This window comes from Lutra lutra, chromosome 2 (assembly GCF_902655055.1).
Source record: "Lutra lutra chromosome 2, mLutLut1.2, whole genome shotgun sequence".
NCBI lineage: Eukaryota > Metazoa > Chordata > Mammalia > Carnivora > Mustelidae > Lutra > Lutra lutra.
In genome coordinates this window covers 90,399,391-90,422,928 of record NC_062279.1, presented here as the reverse complement: position 1 = coordinate 90,422,928, position 23,538 = coordinate 90,399,391, and the positions used below count along the sequence as shown (strand labels likewise).

The 23,538-nt window shown below is 39.6% G+C and overlaps 1 protein-coding gene across 1 annotated transcript in view; it reads right to left on the bottom strand.

Annotated features, from left to right (window-relative positions):
• HERC5 (HECT and RLD domain containing E3 ubiquitin protein ligase 5) overlaps nucleotides 1-23,538 on the bottom strand; it is a 43,001-nt gene that overhangs the window by 18,889 nt on the left and 574 nt on the right. The window contains exons 2-13 of the mRNA XM_047717950.1: nucleotides 20,431-20,551; nucleotides 19,684-19,760; nucleotides 16,549-16,770; nucleotides 15,269-15,360; nucleotides 14,646-14,776; nucleotides 12,276-12,421; nucleotides 10,841-10,917; nucleotides 10,030-10,133; nucleotides 8,505-8,564; nucleotides 6,033-6,126; nucleotides 2,737-2,926; nucleotides 1,164-1,318 (exon numbers count right to left, since the gene is read on the bottom strand). Coding sequence (XP_047573906.1) covers nucleotides 1,164-1,318; nucleotides 2,737-2,926; nucleotides 6,033-6,126; nucleotides 8,505-8,564; nucleotides 10,030-10,133; nucleotides 10,841-10,917; nucleotides 12,276-12,421; nucleotides 14,646-14,776; nucleotides 15,269-15,360; nucleotides 16,549-16,770; nucleotides 19,684-19,760; nucleotides 20,431-20,551 — 1,469 coding nt within the window. The remainder of the gene's footprint in view (nucleotides 1-1,163; nucleotides 1,319-2,736; nucleotides 2,927-6,032; nucleotides 6,127-8,504; nucleotides 8,565-10,029; nucleotides 10,134-10,840; nucleotides 10,918-12,275; nucleotides 12,422-14,645; nucleotides 14,777-15,268; nucleotides 15,361-16,548; nucleotides 16,771-19,683; nucleotides 19,761-20,430; nucleotides 20,552-23,538) is intronic.

Sequence of the window (23,538 nt, the reverse complement as noted above, 5' to 3'; positions counted from 1 at the left end):
CTTAACTGTGATCTCTGTCTGTCAAATAAATAAATAAAATCTTAAAAAATAAAATAAAATAAAATCACAAACAACTGAGGGCTGCTGGAGGGGGGAGGGGTGGAGAATGAGGTAACTGGGTGATGGACATTAAGGAGGGCATGTGAAGGAATGAACACTTAAGTGTTATGTAAGACTGATGAATCACTAACAACAACCTCTGAAACTAATAATATACTATATGTTAACTGAATTTAAATAAATATTTAAAAAAATAAAATCATAGGGCGCCTGGGTGGCTCAGTGGGTTAAGCCGCTGCCTTCGGCTCAGGTCATGATCTCAGGGTCCTGGGATCGAGTCCCACATCAGGCTCTCTGCTCAGCAGGAAGCCTGCTTCCCTCTCTCTCTCTCTCTCTGCCTGCCTCTCCGTCTACTTGTGATCTCTCTCTGTCAAATAAATAAATAAAATCTTAAAAAAAAAAAAAAATCTTTAAAAAAATAAAATAAAATAAAATAAAATAAAATCATAAACAAGGGGCACCTGGCTGGCTCAGTCTGGGCAGTACGTGATTCTTGATCTTGGGGGTGTGAGTTCAAGCCCCACATTGGGTGTAGAGATTACTTCATGATAAAATCAAACCTTTAAAAATAAATAAATAGGGGCACGTGAGTGCCTCAGTCAGTTAAGAGTCTGCCTTTGCCTCAGGTCATGATCCCAGAGTCCTAGAATCAAGCCCCACCTTCAGACTCCCTGCTCAGTGGGGAACCTGCCTCTTCCTCTCCCATCTGCCACTCCCCCTGCTCGTGCTCTCTTACTCTTGTCAAATAAATAAAAAAAAATTTAAAATAAATAAATAAATAAATAAATAAATAGAATCACAAACAAGGTAAAGAACCTACCATCATCAACCCTTCTATTCAACATTATAGAGGAAGGCTTAGCCAGTGCGACATGGAAAAGGAAAGTAATAAAATGTGTATGAATTACTTCTCTTCAAACTACACACAGATAAGTACATACTCTCTTTGATACACATGACTTAACTCACAGAAAACAAAAATTTAAAAATAGCAATATAAACATGTTTTCCGAGTTTGCTTAATATTTGGGCCAGTTGAAACCAAGGGACCTTTTTTACTGCAAAATAAAAATCGTATCTGTAAGTGTCTAAAAGACCCTTACCCTATGCAGCTTTTTCAGTATTTCTAGGAGAGCCTTAACGTGGTAGTTGTTCTCCGAGCTTTCAGTCCAGTAGTGCAACTGAGCAGTGACGGCTCTTTTAAACATCTGGACTAGCCTGACGAATGCAGGTTCCTGCAGGGATGCCCAGTACTCCTCTGAAGAATACAAACATAAACAATTGTTGGCATGTCATTTCTCTTGGCTTTTTAAAGGTAAACAGATTGAACACTGTCAATTCTATCAGTTACAAAAACATATTTGTGATAAAGTTTTTAGTTAACTACTAAGGCAATCAAGTAAGTTCATGAATTTAATGTCCTTGAGAAAAATCCCTTGATATAACAAACACATGAACCTGATCTAATTAATTTGTGGGAAAAAAAACCTGACAAGTCACTTTTTTTTTTTTTTTACCCAGATCAAATAGCATGTTGTTTTAAAAACCAGACTTAAGAATTAATTGCAATTGCACAACTTTCTTCTTCTCACTCCCAGCATGAGTTTTGAACTCTTAAACACTTCTCAGGGCACCTGGCTGACTCAGTAGAGCATGGGACTCTTAATCTCAGGGTTGTGAGTTCAAGCCCCACATTGGGTGTGGAGCCTACTTTCAAGAAAACACCTCCGGGGGTGTCTGGCTAGCTCAACACAGCATGTGACTCTTAATCTCAGGGTCATGAGTTCAAGCCCCCATGTTGGTCCTAGAGCTTACTAAAAAGAAAGCACACACACACATGCACCTCTCAGCATTGTGAAAAACCAAAAAATGCTTTACACTAGTTCTTCATCACTCACTTACCTAGATTTAATAAAAAACATTAAGAAAGAATGGACTTCCTTGGGCTGAATATGCTATTTGTCAAAATAAAAACCTCATTAAAATCTAATCAAGCCCCTAGACCTAACTTCCAATGCACTTGAAGTAGAGAAGGCTGGAAATAATCAGACAAATTTACATGTAGGGCGTTCTACAGGACAACTGACCTAGACTCTTAAAAAAAAGGGGGGCTGTAAAATACTTTTATGACAAGTACAGAAATTTGAGTATGGCATAGATATTATGGAATTATGACTAATTTTATTAGGTGTGATAGTGATTGGTTTAACACAGGCTCTTAATAGATGCATGCTGAAATATTATGGGTGAAATGTCATGACGTGTCCAACTTACTTTCAAGTATTTCAGCAAACATGAAATGTAAGCTGCTCATAAAGCACGAAGCACACATGGCAAGAGGTTAACTGTCGTTGACTCTAAGGCAGAGGATATATGGATATTCGGGTACTATTCCTCCAACTTCTATGGAATTTTTCATAACGAAAAGTTGGGAACAAAGGACTTCATGACCAAACCACGTATGTACCATTACAAGAACTCTAAAAAGGTAGCGAAACAACCTATTTTGGATGACTACAATATTTACTACAGCATCTTTACAATGTGCTAAGAATATGAACTAAAAAACAGTAACATAGTTAACAATTATCTGAGTTTTGCTATAACTTTACCAGGTGTGCATTTCCACTGAGAGGATGGTTAAAGTATTTTCAAAATGTAAATCATCAGTCTTACCTAGAACCCGTAAAGATTGGTCATTCATGGCACAAATAGCCTCTGCAAACGGAACCACCAGGCTCTCCCAGTTGTTATAATCATGCATCATGGGACACTCAGGGAGAAGGAAGAAAATCTCTAAAGCTTCTTGGTGTGGGGAATGAAATGGAAGATTTTTGAGCAGATTATCCCTGAGACATGTGGTTATCTGTGGTCAAAAAGATCAGGGAAAAGACACTCAAAACACAGCAAGAACTAGATGCAATTTGTAATAAAATAAAATCTAGAACCTGGAGTTTCATTCCACCAAGGAACTGGAATAATCATTCAGTCCTAAAACCAATGTTTACATCCAATCTCACATAGCTTCCCAAATACTCGAGGTATAGATACGTGACAAGCGTCATCCCATTTAATTACTGAGAAGCATGAAGGAGGTAGAGAAAAAATCATCTTAAAGTTATACTGGATGAACAAGGAAATCAAAATAGGCAGCCCTCCCAATAACAAATACTACATTCTACACCCTCGTTCCACTATCCTACCTCATTATCTTTAAAGAAAAAGAATGCATAAGAACCCCCAAAAGCAACATGAAGTAACCCCACACGAACAAAAAGCAATAACCCCAGCAACAAAAATAGCATGGTTTCCTCACAGGACCACCTGCCTCATCACCAACTCTCCACTACAAACTCAATCTTTTAGTTCTTCCAATCTCCATTTACCATTTCCCCAAACCAGAACACAAGCATTCCAAGAAAAATTCAAATGCAATTCTGAATGTTTATGTTAGATGTGCCCAGATAAAAGAAATAATTTGTTTCAAAATCCACTGAGAAGCTGTACTTATTTAGGAGTACTCATTTGTCAAGTATTATGCTAAGTGCTTTACATATGTTAATCAGGTTATAGTTCTTCGAGAACATAGATGGTATTTTACCCCATTTTATAGACAGGAACTCTGTATCTGCTCAAAGTCACAGAGCTAAGTGGGAATCTCTTCTGGATCTTTCTGACACCAAAACCCAATCTCTTAATCATTAAATTATGATATGAACTAAATGATGTCTCTAAATGGACAAATTCTTGTAATTATCTATTTCTGTATCAAAACACTATAGCAGGCTCTACTACATGGTTCAGTCTTTGGAGTGAACATATCTGATTACTCTAACACCTCCCGGTAACATACACCCCTCCTACCTCAGTGCTCATCAGCTGCCATATCACCCAACCTCCCAGCCTTCCCCTTAGACCTGCAGAACTACTGTGATCCTCTCACGTCAACCATCTTGTTCCACACACTTGTGCCTCAGTGTACTTTCCTGCCTGCCAGGAATGCCCCTCCTGAGGTAGGCACATGGTAAACTCATACTTCCTCTGGGGACCTTGAATTGATTGCTCTAAGTAGAGAGATGACCATTCATTGCCCTAGTGATGACTGAATTCATCCAGAAATATTAATTATACACTAACTAGATTCTAAGTGTGGCTTCAGGGAAAGCAGCGGAGCGTAAAACACACCCAGTCTTCCCACTAATACCTGCGTGTTCGTCTTTGTCCCTAAGTGTTTTAAAAACTGGGAGCATGTCTCTTATTTTCACCAGGAGTCCGCACCACAGTGCCCTACACAGAGCAAGCATCCAAGAGCCTACCGAATGAAAGAATGAACTGCAAAAGTCTGTGAATCTGTGTCCCAGAAATCTCAAAATAGAAAGAAACATTACAGGTTTTCTTAGCCAACTATTTGGCCTAAATAACGGGAAGACTGCTCTATGATTATGCTGACTGCATATCATACAATATTGTTCTGGCACAACCAAGGTACAATTAGCTTTAGTGAGGAACTGGCCCAAATTCTTCCCTCCACAGATGCAGAAGTGGTATCTTCCTACTAAATGCTGCAGAGTTCTGACAAAGGTACACAATTAGGGATCCATTTTACCTTAACCCCTAACAGGGCCATGGTCCTGCCAAGGTTAACAGAATTAGACTTTCATCTTCCCTCAAGAGAAAGGAGTGTGTGTAAAGAGACCCTGAAGCTCAGATAGAGAATGCTGGTTTTAGAGGATAGAGCAGAACAGGTGAGGCAGGAAAGGAAGGAGGGAGAGATGATAGGGAGACTGAGAGATAATGAGAGGTACAGAAACAGAGGCCAAGAGCAAATGAGAAGGAGAGGGGGAGAGGGAGGAGAAAGGAATGGAAAGAGGGGAAATGGGGGACAGGGAGGAAGAAAGAAGGGGAGGAAAGAGGTGAGGAGAGGAAAAGAAAGCACAGTGGAATGGAGGGGAAGGGAGCAGAAGGGAGGAGCAAAGAAAAGGGAGGGGGGAGGGAGGGGAGACGGAAGAGGGGCCCAGGGAGAGAGAAAAGGAACCAGAGTGACACCAGGAAAGAAACAGATTGAGAGGGGCGCCTGGGTGGCTCAGTGGGTTAAGCCGCTGCCTTCGGCTCAGGTCATGATCTCAGGGTCCTGGGATCGAGCCCCACATCGGGCTCTCTGCTCGGCAGGGAGCCTGCTTCCTCCTCTCTCTCTGCCTGCCTCTCTGCCTGCTTGTGATCTCTCTCTGTCAAATAAATAAATAAAATCTTTAAAAAAACAACAAAAAAAAAGAAACAGATTGAGAGAACATAGAAAGTACTACCCCTAGATCAACCAATATTAAGAGAACAGAGAAATAAATAGAGACTACATCAAGAAAGGCTAAACTAATGAAGGAAACACGTTTGGAGCATTTGGCAAAGTGGGAAACCTAAGGACAATAATAACAGTACTGAAACAAAGAGCAACAATCCCCCAAAGAACATTCTAAAACCTAAAGAAAGGAAGTGCAATAGAACGAAACACAGAGAAAAAGAATCCAGATAGTCCCGGGTAAGGGGGATGTTCATAACAAAAAGTGTTCTCATGTCTATACCTATGTTTAAAATAATTATAGATAACACGTCTTTGTGTTCTAGTTTACCAACCTCAACACATCCTTCAGTCATCTTCCTTATAGCCTGAGTTGACAAAATTCCCTCCAGAGAGTGTGTACATCTATGTACAGATTGTGTGTGTGTGTGTGTGTATGCTGTTTGTGGGTACAGACGAACCCCCGAGACTACTTGTCATCCATGGGATTACCAGAGCAACCAATTTGCCCCAAAGGGACCAACTCCTGAACGCCATCTGACTTTCACCAGATCTGGATATGCTACAGGGTCTGAGACTCTCCTGAAACAAAGTATTTCTTCTCAAATTTTGAATTGTCAAAAAAAAAAGACATTTTAATGTATTTTCTTTTTCTATATAAGAATCTAAAGAATACCACCGTGTTAGCAATCCAGTCCTTCTGGGTTAACTCTTTAAAGGCACTTCTTGCTTTATTTAAGTCCAAGTGAATAAGCATCGTTTCTGCAGATTTTCTATAGAAGGAAGATAAAATTTAAAAGTACATGGATAGTAAATGGAATAGGACACTTCAAAATTATAGATTTCATCAGACTATTTATCCAGATGAAGCTCTTCTTCTAAATCTTATTTCATTTCAACAAAATTACTTTTTCCCTCAACTTTACAATAAATAATTAGGCTAAACACAAATTCAATTGAGAATGTCACTGACCACTTATAATTATTTCTAAAAGATTTAAAAAAATAAAGCCCACATTAACACTATACATACTATCCAAGTTTAGTTCTGATATGATCTTATATTAAATATTTATTTATTTATTTTTAAGATTTTATTTATTTATTTGACAGACAGCAATCACAAGTAGGCAGAAAGGCAGGCAGAGAGAGAGGGGGAAGCAGGATACCTGCTGAGCAGAGAGCCCGATAAGGGGCTCTAACCTAGGACCCTGAGAAAATGACATGAGCAGAAGGCAAAGGCTTAACCCACTGAGTCACCACATTAAATATTTATCTTTTTTAAAAAGCCACACTACACACACAAAAAAATAGAGGTTATTCTGCCCACTTCTGAAAAAAAATAACCATGTCTCCCACTTACCTGAACTGAAAGGATCAAAAAAAGGGGCTTCAGGGACGCCTGGGTGGCATAGTTGGTTAAGCATCTGACTTGGTTTCGTCTCAAGTCATACATGATTGAGCCCCACCTTGGGCTCCACACTCAGCATGGAGCTACGTAAGATTCTCTCTCTGGCTCCCTTGCCCCCCCCACTAGTACTCACTCTCTCTCTCTCTCAAATAAATAAATAAATACATCTTTTTAAAAAGATGAGGGGGGGTTTAGAAGCAGTAAATTCTTAGTGTTGCAACAGAAAATAACTAATGAGGGACACCTGGGTGGCTCAGTCGGTTAAGCATCTGCCTTTGGCTCAGGTCATGATCCTAGGATCCTGGGATCGGGCACTGGACTCCCTGCATAGCAGGGAGCCTGCTTCTCCCTCTCCCCCTGTTCATGCCTTCTCTCTCTCTCTCAAATAAATAAAATCTTTAAAAAAAAAAACTTAACTTGTGAATTACATTTATTCTCTATATGTTTATGTTCAATGTCTTAGAAATAGACACACTGTAAAATAATACAAATATTTCATGTCTCAGAATAGAAAATATTCTTAAGATAAACGTCATATAAATATTTAGGAAAAGAGGTGCTAAGTAGTTCTTTCATTTAAAAATTCAAAGAAATCTTAACACCTTCTAATGGGAAATAGTTAAATAAATTAATGGTTAAATAAATAAATAAAGTATGTCCTTCCCATGGAATACCATGCAGCCATTACAATGACATCAAAGAAAACTACTGAATAATATGAACTGAATAAAATAAAAAATGGACAAATACATTAAGTATAAAGTAATATATAAAAGAAAATAATCACATTTTTAGTAAAAAAATAAATTTGCACAAAAAAAGATATATGCACAAAAGCTAGTCCTCTTAAGTAGTGGATTACGGGTATTTTCATTTTTTTCGGTCACAGGTCTTTATTTTTTACATTTTCTACAGTGTGCATGTATTTGCTTTCATTAAAAACAGTTAATTTTTAGGGGTGCCTGGGTGGCTCAGTCAGTTAGGCATCCAACTCTTGATTTCTGCTCAGGTCATGATTTCAGGGTTGTGAGATCAAGCCCCATGTCCTGCTCCATGGTCAGTGGGGAGCCTGCTTGAGATTCTCCTTCCCTCTCCCTCTTGCCTCCTCCCCCACACCCCACACACATGTGTTTGTGCATGCTGTCTCTTTCTCTCATAAATAGAAATAAAAATTTTTTTAGAATCTTTAAAGAGATAAACACAGAGTGAATTATTTTAACCTCATGCCATTTTAAAATCTTTCATTTTTTTATTGAAAGAACTGACATCACATTATATTAGTTTCAGGTGTGCACAACATAATGAATTGATGTATGTATATATTGCAAAATAATTACCACTTAAGTCTAGTTAGCATCCATCATCACATATATTTATAATTTTTTCCCTTTTTCATAAAGATTTTATTTATTTATTTGAGAGGGGGAGAGAGAGAGAGAGGAAGAGCACAAGAGCATGGGGACAGAGAAGCAGATTCCCCACTAAGCAGAGGGCCTGATGAGGGGCTTGATCCCAGGACCCCAAGATCATGACCTGAGCCAAAAGCAGATTCTTAACCAACTGAGTCACCCAGATGCCCCCCAACTTTATTTTTTTATAATGAGTATGTTCAAGATCTACTATCTTAGCAACTTTCAAATATACAATCTTTCGAACTTTCAAATATACATTATTCACTGAGTCACCACACAGTATTTTTTAACAGGATCTTGAACTTTATAAATATATTAAATATATTACCTTTCCCTTAAAAAACTTCCAATCAGACAAGCAGGAGATGAAAATATCTCTCTGATTTCCCTATATGAGGAATAAGATGGTGGTTAAAACACATCATACTGTATGTCTCCTTATAGCATAAGACATGATAAATAACACATCTCCTAACCATCCTTCAGACTTCTCTGTCTCTGATTTGTTTGCATGTTGCCTTGGGCATCTAAAAGTCTATTCATTTTCCCAATCTCAAAACTTCGTGACAAATGTGAGTAATAAAAAGGTATGTAGTCAGAGAAGCCACAAGGAAAGAGGAAAAGGACTGACCTAGGGTTAATTCCTTGAATAAGTAAGACATCCCCATCCCACCCAGCTCTCCAAACCCTATTTATTTCTGCTGCACTTAAATGGAACAGAAAAAAATTACCAGAAATTAAATGGGAGGATGGGGGTGAGGAGGGTAGGCTCAGTTCCATCTTGGAAGTAATAGCACAAGTAGGTTTTTTTTTTTTTTTAATTATTTAAGTACAGCTGACATAGAATGTCACCTCAGTTTCAGGAGTACAATAGTGTTTCAACAATTCCACACATCACTCAGCGCTCAGCAAGGTGAGTGCAATCACCAGCACAGTTCTTGATCATCTATGCAGACTACAGTGCAGCTGTTTCATACAACTACTTTACAAAATTAAGAAACCATGCCTAAAACTATCTCTAAAAGGAAACGCTTGTAGAAGCAAATATAATCTTGAGAAATGGTAGGAGTTGTATGGCTTTGAGCAAGACTGGCCACACTGTCCAGCTGTGAAGAGGTCCACAGACAAGTGGTTCTAAGGCCAAAGAGGGCTGGGAAATGGCTTAGGGGTATCTCCTACTAAGAACAGTCACAATATAGGCAAACATACCAGAGACCCAGAGAGTCCTCCAGTCAAAAAAGCTGCCCTCACAGAGCTTACACATTAGCTGTGGTTTTTAATCTTAATGTGTCAACTTGGTTCAGCTATAGTACCCAAATATCTGGCTAAACACCAATCCAGATGTTGCCGTGAAGATACTTTTTAGAGATTCACATACAAATCAACAGACTCTGAGTAAAGCAGATAACCCTCCATAATGTGGGTGTGCCTCATCCTACATCGAAGGCCTGAAGAGAAAAAGGTTCCCAGGCATGGAGACTTCTGCCTCCAGACCCAAGCTGCAGTACTAACTCCTCCCTGGGTCTCCAGCTGGCTGGCCTGCACTGCCTATTTTGCACTTGTCAGTTCCAACAACTGCGTATCAGCCGACTCCTTAAAAATAAATCCCTGTCTCTACACACACACACACACACACACACAGTTCCAACAACCGAGTATAAGCCAACTCCTTAAAAATAAATCCCTGTCTCTACACACACACACTCAAGCGCGCACAAAATCTATTCCTTCTTCCTCTGGCTGATGGACATCGTGGACCACAAAACCTCGTATCTCTGAACTGTCTAGAACCAGTTATGGGGGGAAAGGCTACTTTACAGAACTCTATGAGCAGAGAAACACAGGGGCGGTACCTTTTTGTGTTTTGCCACTGTTTAGTCCCCACATCAGCAATCCACCTCTTTATGGTCCCTTCGTTCAACGTAGGAATTTTCCTCCTCAGATTAACATAGGGATTCTGTAAAAAAGCAAGTAAAACACAGCAATTTAGACACCACAAAAACAGGTATCCAACTTTTAGGCACATTCCAAGGATACAGGGTAATACTGACTTTTAAATACAGAGGATAGAGCTGTGAGAAATCCTTAAGTAAGATTTTACCAAGAAGTAATGGATCATTTGTTTGCCTGGTTGTCAACTTCTTGCCCAAGGGGCTTAAATCCAAGGTAAATTTCTCTGAGTGCTCCAACACTCAGCACTTCCAACAGGTATAATCAGATTAAAATGAGCACCACAGCCTGGGGGGGGCAGGGGGGAGATCCTTTGTGTAGGAGTGGGAGGAACTTGGTTGGCCTCAGCAAGCAGTGTGAGGGGGTTATCAACTCAGGATTCACAGGCTATGAACCTCGGGTCTTTTTTACTCCAGGCCAGCAAAATGTTAGAACGTCAACGTGATGGCTTGCTAGGATACCGACCAAGCCGCTGGCAGGGCCAAGGAAAGATCTAAAGAAATCTGATTTGACATTTACCAGAGACAAATCTCCTGATTCCTGTAAGTCAATACTTACGTAGTTTTGACAATAAAGGATCCATAATGTTAAGCTATTCCCTAAAGGTCAGCTTAGAAACTAGATGATTTTGGAATTCACCATACCTGGATACTGAAACCCTTCAGTTCGCTTAATATACCAAGTTATATAAAACATCTAGAGATCTATTTTTACCTTTTTTCCCATCCAGAGCAAAATGCTTTGATTCCCTCCAGCAATCATTATTAACTCCTTTTCTGAAGTTCGGCTTTCTGAAAGGGAGACACAGAAAGTAAGAGTGTAGAAAGTGACGGGCATGAACAGGCACACTCAATTTAAATCATTTCAGATTCCTCTTAAACTTGGTCCTTTTCTCTTTGTGACACAAGGCCTCAGCACATTTCCCACTCATGAAGCAGAAATATACATTTCCTTCAGAGTAAGGCTAGTTGGCAAAAACAGATGATCTGCAAGGCTGACAGATGACATCAGTTTGACATATATAATTAATGTAAATGCTTATATATAAAATAGTCAAATTAGTATTTGATTAGTTAGCTGATCCCTGGTTAAATTCAGCCCTCATTACCAAAAGCCATATTCTACAAATCAAGACTTAGCCAGTAACTACTGGCTGTAAAGAATATAAATTAAGTACTTCAAAAGTCTAAGTGGTTATAAGAAATCAAATATATGAGGGGTGGTGGCTCAGTGGGTTAAAGCCTCTGCCTTCAGCTCAGGTCATGATCCCAGGGTCCTGGAATGGAGCCTTGCAGCAGGCTCTCTGCTCAGCAGGGAACCTGCTTTCCCCTCCCTCTATGCCGGCCTCTCTGCCTATTTGTGATCTCTGTCTGTCAAATAAATAAATAAAATCTAAAAAAAAAAAAAAAAAGAAGAAGAAGAAGAAGAAATCAAGTATATGAACTGCTCAAAGAAAACATCCTACTGTTTATTTTCCCAAAAGAACTTAAGAGAATTCTGGTACCTTGGATCACCACTAAGGTTTCAGAATTAAGTACTCTGACGCAGTTTCTATAGCAGAGTGTTTCAAGCTCCGTGTGGCTCGGGCCATGGTTCAAATCCAGCCAAAGCACTGACTGGCTTTAAGAACTGGCTAACCCTTTAACCTCCAAGGCTCTGTATCCTCCAGTAAGATGAGCCTGAGAGCACACATCTCCCAGAACTGTTAAAGGACAGGTGAGATAACACACATAAGGGATAAGCACAGTTACAGTGCCTGGCATATGACAGCTGCTCATTCATGATTCTTGGGGCTTTATGTGATTGAGTCAGTTATCAGGTAAAAAAAAACCAATCACCACGGAATTAATAGGTCTCCTATAATATGCCTCTGAATATGCCTCTGAATCCATATAATCTATTTTATGTTCTATCATTTTAGGTCCACATTAATCTTATTAATCTGAAGAAATAAGAGAAAACCAATGGTTATTTTACTTCATTAATTATACCAAATATTTTAAGCTCTTTACAAGTAAAAAAATGAAACCAATGTTTAGAGAAACTTCCTTCATAGCCATACATTTTTTTCCTTGTCACATTACACACAGAAAAGTCAGTTTCTTGAGCGCAGTATTTAAGCCAAATCCTGTGTTCCTACAAAATTTACCAAATTTGAGTTCTTCATTTGATGGCAATTTCATGGGAAGTGGTATCAGCTGATTATGTGTTCCACCGTTTCCCAGTTGTCCTTCTTTTCCAGAACCAAAAGAAAAGACCTTCCCCAAATCAGAAACATAGGCAAGTGTGTGCCGCCTATTAAATAAAAGCACAGATGGTCAATTCTCAATTATCTACAATGATGAGAGTACACAGCAACACGTAAACTGCTGAAATTAGGTCACCCAGTGAGTGAAACTAGTTAACCAACTTCCAATGGATGAAATTAGCAATATGGAAACTAAAATAGCATTCATGTGTGGCTCAGATTTTGGAATCCCTATGTCCACTCAAGGCCACAATGCTGGGCCTTGGGAAAAGGCATTCTCTGGACAGGAACAAGCAGCTGCCCTTGCTTGCTACTCCTTTTTCAAACCTTGACTTGAGAGTCACCATCTCTTGGAAGCCATCTTTGAGTGCCCCCTCTCCCCATCCTAGAAGATGGAATCAGGTGAACCTTTCTGAGCTCCATTTCCCAAAGACTTTTACCTTAATAATGACTCCCTTACGGATATGATCCTAGGCCTCTCCCACTCTAGAATGTGTTAAGAAAAGAATCTGGCCTTTGTCCTCAGTTCCTGGGAGGTAACCTCTAAACTCTTAGAATTTCCCAAGTGATAGGAGCGTCTTTGTTATTCATGGGAAGATCCTTAGATCACACCTAACAGCCTACCCAGGTGGCTTGGGAAGGGCCCCTCTGGCTTCACTGAAGCCCAACCTACAAGGAGGGAGAGGCCAGAATTTGAGCTCACTGCTGCGGGCAATGATTCAATCAACCAGACTAAGCAACTAAGCCACAGTAACAACTCTGGACTTGGGCTGAGCTTCCCTGGATGACAATACTATACACATCATCATGTATTGGGCTGGGAGAAGGTAATATCATTCTTTCCATGATTCTATGATGACTGGAGAGTGGAAGACTCCTCTTGGACTCTGTTCTAGACATCCCTTCCTTTGACTGGTTCTAATTTGTATCCATTTCTTATAATAAATGTGAATATGGCTTTAATAACTTTCAGTAAGTTCTGAGCATCTTTCCAGTGAATTCTCTTGTGTTAGTAGGGGAACTGTCCCCCTGGTGTGTATTAAGATATCTCTAACATGAGACTCCTCTTCTAACACATGCTATTTAAAGAAATGAGTGTTCTGAAAAATCCAAAGTGGTGAAAATGTCCCCTTGAATGCAACGAATCATACCATCTCAATAATCTGGTCTACTTTAATAATATCCATTTATGTAATCTTACTCCAGGATCATAAAAGAATAGGTCTATGGACTGAAAGGTACATACACAAGTTTTTTTTTACACAAAGGATTTTAGTAAACACATGAACCCAATATTCAGATACAGCCTGAATTTGCTTGTGTTTAATAAGGAAAGACTTGCCCAAAAGAAGAGTATCTGACTGAAAAGATTTCTTAACCTTACCACAAACCCAAAATCCCACTGGTTAGAAGTGAATGATCTTCAAGGAATAACTAAATAAGCCAAGGAGTTTGAGCAAATTTTTCTACTTTTATTAACAACAACAACAAAAAAAGCTGGAAAAATCAAACTTATCAGAATATTCTACTCAAACTACCACGGACTTTGTCTTCTCCTCTACTGTGATCACTCTGAAAAATAACAGTAACTTAGGATGGCCTCTAAAGGGCTGTGAGAAAGACATCAATGAATAATCCTTTGTGATTCATGTTTATTCTCTCCCAAGTAAATGACATATTTTTCTTAAAGGTGAAAGTCTGTCTGAGCAGTTACAAAGATATTTCACTAAACGGGCAACAGAAAGTGAATAATTTTCTCATTAATAAAAATTAATGCAGGGCATGCCTGGCTGCCTCAGTCTGAGAAGTATGCAACTCTTGATTTCAGAGTCATGAGTTCTAGCCCCACGCTGGGTTTAGAGATTATTTTTTTAAAAAAAGACAATGAAAACAAATATATATGCTAAATAAAAATTATTATCTAATAACATAAATTAAGCATCTTCACCCATGTGAAAATATTTGATACGTTTATCTCAATTAAAAAAAACTGACGAGGGACGCGTGGGTGGCTCAGTTGGTTGGATAACAGCCTTCGGCTCAGGTCATGATCCCGGAATCCCCGGATCGAGTCCCACATCCGGCTCCCAGCTCCATGGGGAGTCTACTTCTCCCTCTGATCTTCTCCTTGCTCATGCTCCCTCTCACTGTCTCTCTCTCAAATAAATAAATAAAATCTTAAAAAAAAAAAACTGACGAAGTTTTATTAAATTACCTATCTAAATTTATCATAATGATCTCACCAATCTTCATGGACACTTGACAACTTACCTTCCACATGCTACCTGGGTCACTCTAATTCCATAGAGCTCAGTCACCAAACGGGGTCTTAACTCATTCTGTGTGGAATTGTGACCGAGTTGCCCGTATTTTCCAGCACCAAAAGTAAATACCTGCCCATCCTAAAGAAAAAAAAGTATCAGATTCTAGAAAAATACAAGAGTAAGTAATATAACTTAATAATAAAATATTACTGAATTCACTGATATCACTGCATAATTAACAAAAGGGCTATTCACTGATGCCTCATTGATGCCTCACCCAGGGGAGCCTGGATAGCTCAGTCGGTTAAGCATCTGACTCTTGATTTCAGCTCAGGGTCATGATATCAAGCCCTACACTGAGCTCTACACTCAGGAGGAGTCTGCTTTTCTCCCTCTCTCTCTGCCCCTCCCCACCCTGCTCATGTGCACACTCTAAAATAATTAAGGAAATCTTAAAAAAAAAAAAAAGACCATCAAAGCAAAGCCCCAAATTATCAGGAGGACAATCCTACATGTGAGAAGTGACCCCTCTTTCCAGGGAAATACTAAGTGTCCAAATCCAGGTGTTTTGTGCTTTTCCACTACAAAGTTCTTCCAGAATTACCACTGGAGAGACAAGGATACACGCACCTCTGTGAGCAGGGCAGTGTGAGAGCCACCACAAGCAAGAAATTCAACTTTCTGACTGTCCAATGCTTCAACGAGGGAAGGAAATTCTTCACCTATGCGAGAAAAAGAAGCTGAAGTGATCAAAAGAGAACGCTGATTTGCACCCTGGAGCTCCGTGCTACTAGGAACATACCTGCACTGCCTCTCAGCTGGTGGTCACAGTTCCTAACACCTTCTGACAAGAAAGCCCACAGTGTTGGTACACTTATTCTGGCCTAAAACTGGGGGTGAGGCAGTGGTCAAAGGGCCACACACAGGAGAACACGTATGTGAAAGTGTCAAGCCACTTCCCAGAACCCACTCCTCCTGTCAGCCTAACTTGATTAACTTCAATTGCAGCATATCTGGTATTTCCAATTCCCATCTAAAATTTAATGAACATGAAGATTCTTTTTCTTTTAAATTCTCTACTACAGTGTTCCTGTCCTATACTACCTCTCCTTTCTTTTCACAATTTCCCTGTCAAAGCACTTAGAGGTTCAGCAAAAACAGTTTTAACTGCTCTTTATTCCTTTCCCTCCTTTGAATTTTTCCATCACTGACTATGGTTTCTCCTGAGGGCCGTATCAGGGAAAGATGCAGTGTATGACCACTAACCCAGGGGAAAACAGGTGCATTACCACAACTGATAAAGCAGCAGTCTGCCACACCTGAAAACTCCAAGAACGTATTCAGGATCATAAGAAAGTTTGCCATCTGCTTTGTGGAAGTAGTTCAATAACAGGAATAACGGGTTTTTTCCCCTTATCTGCGTATACAGATATAATTAATACCTTATAGACTAAGATTAGAATCTGTGAGCTGCTAAAGAGATTATTGGTATTCTTTTGTCCTAAAATGGAGTAGTAACAGACATTTATGTGCAAAGGCACTTCGGAGGTCATTTCATCCAAATGCATCACTTTACAGAAAAAGAAAATAAGGCCTAGAAAAAAGTTAAGTGACTCAGCCAGGCCCTGCCATTAGTTAACTGCAAAGTGGGAAGCAGATACCAGGTATTCTGATCAGTGCAGGGCTCTTTCGCTTAGCCTACACAACCCTGACAGACATCTCTATCACAGCAACAACTTCCACTACGCATGTCTCCTAGATTGCTTCTGCCCTGAAGACAGAGATAACCAGGAAAAAAAGACCAATGACAGAGAAGATCTGAACCATTTTTGACAGGGAGGCCTGTGTTAATTCATCTCTTATCTAAGAAATATATTTGATAATATGAACTTGAAAATATAGTTCCATACCGTCAGTGTGGCCCAGGCCTAGTTGCCCCAAATCATTTCTTCCCCATGAGTAAATGTTTCCAGACATGGATAGGGCCATGCTGTGGGCTTTTCCCGCGGAAATCTGAACCAAGGGGACTCCTGAAAGGTGCTCCACAACCTGTGGTGTGGGGATTGAGGCAAATAGTCTTCCAATTCCAAGCTGGCCATGTAAATTCTGTCCCCATGCAAAGAGCTCACCACCTTGACATAAACAAACAAAATGCTGCCTTATTAATAAGTTTGAAGTACAGGAGACATTAACTTCGGGCATTATGTATGTTATCCATACTATACTATCAGTATCCTACATTCAACTTCCCAGGTCTGAGAGAAAAACCCAAAGCAATCTCCTCTTTAGCAGTAATAGTTATAGTTCCTTACCTCCTGCTTCAAAGGGTAGAGTTTGTGTCCTTGCTTCCCCAAATATTACCTTCCAAGATTGTGATGTACCAGTAAGAGCCCCTGAACACCCCCCTCTGCCCCACATCACTACATGATGGGCTTCTTTAATGGTCATGTCCCTTTCAAAAAATATACATGTGGAAAAACCAACCCTCAAGTAAGGGTATTAGGAGGTAGACCTTTGGAAGGTGACTAGTATTAGCTGAGATCATCAGGGTGGAGCCCTCAAGAATGAGATTAGTGCCCTTATGAGAGATTCCAAAGAGTTCTCTTGCCCTCCCCACCATGTAAGAAGATGGGCCCTCCACACAGACACCGAACATGCTGACACCCTGAATTGGACTTCTAGCCTCCAGAATTGGGAGAAAGAAATTTCTGCTGTTTAATTCTGCCAATCTGTGGTATTTTTGTTATAGCAGCCCAAACCGACAAAGACCAGAAGAATGAAGCTACCTGAATATATGGTAACCAAATTCAAGGAATGGGCCCATGAAAACCAAAAACATTCTACATCTAGGAAAACAGAACCTGAAATTAATGTTTTCCTTCTGCCCACCCACTCTGTTCACGTGCCTGAGGATTCTAAATAATGTATAATTTGAAATTACAGCGCAGTATCTTGAAAGAGTCTGCATCTCCCTCTGTTAATTGAATACATGGAGCGTGCAGAAAAGTTCTGAAGTATTTATCTAATGGAATTGACAATATCTGAATCTCAAAAAATATATCAGAGAATTAATGCTTACTGAGCACCTGTTTGCAAGATACCATGCAGAATCTGGTGGGGGGCAGAACTCTCCTTCAAAAGTAACACCATGTGTGGGGCGCCTGGGCGGCTCAGTGGGTTAAAGCCTCTGCCTTCGGCCCGGGGCCGTGATCCCAGGGTCCTGGGATCGAGCCCCACATCTGGCTCTCTGCTCAGCAGGGAGCCTGCTTCCCTTCCTCTCTCTCTGCCTGCCTCTCTGCCTACTTGTGATCTCTGTCTGTCAAATAAATAAATAAAAAAATCTAAAAAAAAAAAAAAAAAAAAGAAAAGAAACACCAATGTGCCCATCAGCCAGTAAGAATATAATGATGAGGTGCGCCTGGGTGGCTCAGTGGGTTAAGCCTCTACCTTCAGCTCAGGTCATGGTCCCGGGGTCCTGGGACAGAGCCCCGCAACAGGCTCTCTGCTCAGCAGGGAGCCTGCTTCCCCCGCTCTCTCTGCCTGACTCTCTGCCTACTTGTGATCTCTCGCTGTCAAATAAGTAAATGTTAAAAAAAAAAATAAAGAATATAATGATGAAATGACCAATTCTCTTTCTCGCTTCCCCAATTTTCATTCTTCCTAGATTACGATTTATCAGTAATAAACTCACTATCTCTTTTGCCCCAATATCATCAGACCCTAGGATTCTATTTTATTTTTATAATCTGAACAGGGTAGATACTCAAAACAAAATGTGTTCATGAATGGATAAAGTCAAACAATCAGGCCAATGCAAGTTCATACTCTCAAACTTCAACAGGGCCCTCAACATAGGTCAAAAGCTGAATTATTTACTTCCCTTTTATCCCAATTTCCCTTTAGTTTGTTTTTATCTGTCCTATGTATTTAAAAAAATTTTTTTCCTTGACCCTGAATTCCTATCTATCACCATCCTGTTATAATCATTCCTTCATAGTCAAGTTTCTTTAGGAAGTAATCTATATTCACTGTTTCAACTTCCCACCATTATGGTGTCTGATAAGAAGAAATATTAAAGGCTGGGAGAATCCCTGAATTCAAATGGTAATGTGGGAGCACATCAGAGGCCTGCAAACTGGCCACAAGAGCAGACCCAAGAGATTCTAAGTTCCTGTCATGGGAGATGAAGAAGCACTTGGAAAAGGTAAGAAGGTTCTAGAAAAGGGTAGCCCAAGCCTGGTGCTGTTTCCAGAATGATTTTGATTATTCAAAATATTTTCATTGTTTCCTATTTGAAAAATAAAAACATGGAACTGTTGAAATAAATCTCCAGGGTCAAGATGGAGCCATTCCTACCCAGGGTGCCATGTCAGCAAACTGACTTACATATTCCTTTAAATGTTCTGCTTGGCCAGAAACACCATATATCCAACCAGTAAGCCAATCCTCAAACACCAAGCCAACTCCAGGCTGTATACTTATTTCTTCATTCCCTGATCTTTCCAAATAAGGTTACATACGCAACCCCAACCAATCATGCCCTATTATTGCACTGTGACTTCTAAGGCTCTATAAAAATTCTCGTTCTTGCTTGAAATCCTCCCAGGAGAGTGCTCCATTGTTTGTGATACACTGTACTCCCAATCCATCAACTGTTGTTCTTGAATAACAAAGGGTATCAAATTCTTTACTAAATTGTTTTAGTTTTGTCATTTGAAGAGTACAATGTAGGAACAGTAAATATGGAAACCTGAAGATTTTACACATCCAAAAATTCTCTTACTTTCCAACAAGTGCCTGGCTGGCTCAGTTGGTAGAGCATGTGACTCTTCATTGACTCTATCTCAGGGTTGTGAGTTCAAGCCCCATGTTGGGCCTAGAGCTTACTTTAAAAAAGCAAAAAAACAAAAAACAAAGAAATGCCCTGAACTATATCAAATTCAAAACCATTATTCTTGTCTGTTACAAAGTGAAGCATATACATTCTACTCTTTCTACGTATACACACATTTATTCCCTCTAAAAAACAATAGTCCAGAAAGTACCTTTTGAAAGTGCAAGAGAATGATAATCTCCACATGTGATCTGAATTATACTTTTTTCTTGTAAAATGCATTGAAACCTAATGATAGAAAATATATTTTATGTCAATCACTGTAATGGAAGTCACAACATCAATGTTATAATTATTAATTGTATTTCATTGGGACTGAAGCTCAAGGAAAAATTTAAATTTATTACTTCACATTCAGTACATCTAAAATTATAAAAAATACATGTGTTTTAGTTGGTGGTTTAAAAGGTAAATAATGTGCACTATATAATATTAATTAGAATGATCCCAAGTCTCTCTTGCAAACAATAATTGTATGATACAGGAATAATGAAAAATGAAAATAAGTTCTAAGTCACAAGATCTACTAGGAAAAAGTCTCACGAATCATTCCATGATAATGTATTTTTCTCCTGCGTTGAAAACTTTTATGTCTGATAATCTAACTCATAGGATTATTATGAGGGGTAAATGAATCAATGAATGTGGAAGTCCAATTTGGGGTGAGGCAGACCAACAATCATTTCTTTTAAATGTCAAAGCAATACACGATGTCCATGGACATAATTTGGTTGTATCTCACTGATGGAATTCACTGATCATTTCAGAATTGTTTACTTAAGAGCCACTATGTAAAAGCAGGAGACAAGGTTCATATAAAGTAACATTTTTCTACAAAAATTGATTGCCATTTGAATAAATTTTAAATAATTTTTAATAAAAGAAAAAGTTCCCTTACCTTGCATGTTCTATGCTATAGTTGTACTCAAATGGTTTTCCATCTGAGGAGAGAATCAGCATATGCTCTGCTCCTTGGTCCACAGAATGTATCTTCATTTTTTTTCCTAACTTAATGCATTCTGCAGAGCAAACCCAATCAGGAACTATCATCACTCGGGTTATTACCCACTATTATTATTTATTTCATTAAAATATGCTTAAAACACTTGAAAAAAATTTCAACTAGACAACCTTTGGCTTAACATGAACCTCTCCTTAAAGAAAAATTCAAGAACAAAACCAGACAAATTAGGAATGACTATTGTTTTGACCATGGATTTTTTTTTTTTTTTCAATTTGGGAAGGCACTGATTTATTCTTTGTTTTAAATTGAATATAGTTTTGGGGCACCAGGGTGGCTCAGTCAGTTAAGCATCTCTCTTGAGTTCAGCTCAGGTCATATATAATCTCAGGGTTGTGAGATGGAGGAGTGTGGAGCCTGCTTACATTTCTTTCTTTCCCTCTCCTCCTGTCCCTCCCTCATATAAAAAATTTTTTAAAAATTCAATATAGTTTTTAAATAACCAATTAGAATGTTTGCTTTTACATTCCTGTTTAATAGTTTGAGACAGAGAAATTAAATTTGAAGTGACAGAAATGAAAAAGTCTATAAGAAAATATAACAGTATCTGGATGGCATTAACTTGTTTTAGGAGAAAATATATTCTGTACTTTGAGATATACTCTTTCCAAATACAAAACAAATAATAATAATAAAATTCTCCTAATTGCTCCATATAGGAGCCAAGTTCTATATTTTGTTTTGTTTTTTTTTTAAGATTTTTTATTTATTCATTTGAGAGAGAGAAAGAGAGCACACAACCACTGGGGAGGTAGAGGGAGAGGGAGAAGCAGGCTACCTACTGAGCCAGCCAGGAGCCTGATGTGGGGCTGGATGGATCCCAGGACCTGCAGATGATGACCTGAGCCAAAGGCAGACGCTCAACCATTGGAGCCACCCAAGCACCCCCAAGTTCTATAATTTTAAAAGGAAGAATTGTGGTTGAGGACTAATTTTTTTTTAAAGATTTTATTTATTTATTTGACAGAGAAAGACACAGCGAGAGAGGGATCACCAGCAGGGGGAGTGCGAGAGGAAGAAGCAGGCTTCGCGCTGAGCAGGAACTTGATGCTGGCCTCCATCCCAGGACCCTGGGATCAAGACCTGAGCTGAAGGCAGACGCTTAACCACTGAGTCACGCACGTGCCCGAGGACTAGTTTTTAAGGAGACATGCTGTTAAAAGAATTTTTATTGGCATTACTGCATAGTTAGCCCTTCCTAAAAGTTAAGAGATTTAAAAAGTGTCCACAGTTACCATTTACTCTTATTTAATTTGTTCACAAAAATTGGATGTGGGGATTTGTTTTACTTCTCAGTTCTAACCAAACTGGATTTATTCATGTAAAAATCTGAAAGCACAAACCTTATTAGAAATGCTATGAGAACCAAAATAGTATGGTAATAAAGAAGAAATGGTTAAACAGACTAATATTTTTCAGAGATCAGCATTTCCAATCAGTTGAAAAAAAAGTTACTCAAGGGCCAGGGAGGAAAAGGTTACTCAGAAAAGGTAAAGGGACATCAGACTAACCATTTGGAGAAACAAATAAATCTAGATTCCCCTACATCCTAAAATCAAAATGATTTTCAAGTGCTCCCAAATTTTAACTTTTAAAATAAAGGCGTTAAGGAGAGCCTGGGTGGCTCAGTTGGTTAAACCCCACACAGACCCTTGATTTCAACTCAGGTCTTGATCTCAGGGTCAAGAGGTCAAGCCCCCCCCCATCGCCCCGTTGGGCTCCACCAAGCCAACTTCAAAAAATAAGTAAAAGCTGGGGTGTCTGGGTGTCTCAGTGGGTTAAGCTTCTGCCTTGGCTCAGGTCATGATCTCAGGGTCCTCTGATCAAGCCCCGCAACAGGTTCTCTGCTCAGCAGGGAGCCTGCTTCCCTCTCTCTCTGCCTGCCTCTCTGCCTACTTGTGATCTCTGTCGGTCAAATAAACAAACAAAATCTTAAAAAAAAAAAAAAAAAGTAAAAGCTTAAAATTGCTATAAAGATGAGTACATTAAAAAAAAAAAAAAAAAAAAAAACAGAAAACCTGAGTGTGGATAGCTGTGTAACACAAAATCCGTAAGTCTTAACAGAAAAGATCGATGAAGGAAAACTATAAAATAACATCAACTAAAACATCACAACGTCTATGCTATTCTTACTCAATATTCAAATAACGCTTCAAACAAATAAGAAAAAGATTAACAACTCAATTTTTTAAAAGCCAGTTTAAGATATGAACAAACAGTTCACCAAAAAAGGAATGCAAACGCTCAATAGAAAAAAGGAAAAGATGCCCGACTTTCTTCACTCAACAGACGGGCGAAATTTCCAAGATTAAGAATGTGGCCCTTCGCTTTCCTCCACCATTAAAATCGGAACCACAGGGCACATGGGTGGCTTAGTAGGTTAAGCCGCTGCCTTCGGCTCAGGTCATGATCTCAGGGTCCTGGGATCGAGTTCCGCATCGGGCTCTCTGCTCAGCAGGGAGCCTGCTTCCCTCTCTCTCTCTCTGCCTGCCTGTCTGCTTGTGATCTCTGTCAAATGAACAAATAAAATCTTAAAAAAAAAAAAAAATCGGAACCACAGTTCCCGACCTTATCGACGGAGATTACTACCACCCCAGCAAAGGGCAACTGTAGGGGTTCTTTAGATCGTTTGCATATATATGATATTGTCGTTGAGAACAAGAAAACTATATTCTCCAAAGGCTCACAAAATCGGAGCCGCTGTGTTCTCCACAGGAGCGAGCGAAAAGCAAACTTCCGACAGAAACCAACGCTAAAGGAGGATTGGCCCTGAAGATGCAGCCTGCACGCGTTCTCCGTTCGCGCGGGCGACTTGCAGAGCGCGCGACCCAGCTCTCGCCACCGTCCTGCAAACTCGGCGCCAAACGGGAACGCGGATAAGGGAGCGCTCAGGCACTCGCACGCGCGAAATTCAAAAGCCACCCGGCCTGGCGCGTTTCTGCGGCCACCGGTGACCGCGGCAGCGTCGGGTCCCCTCAGGGCTTC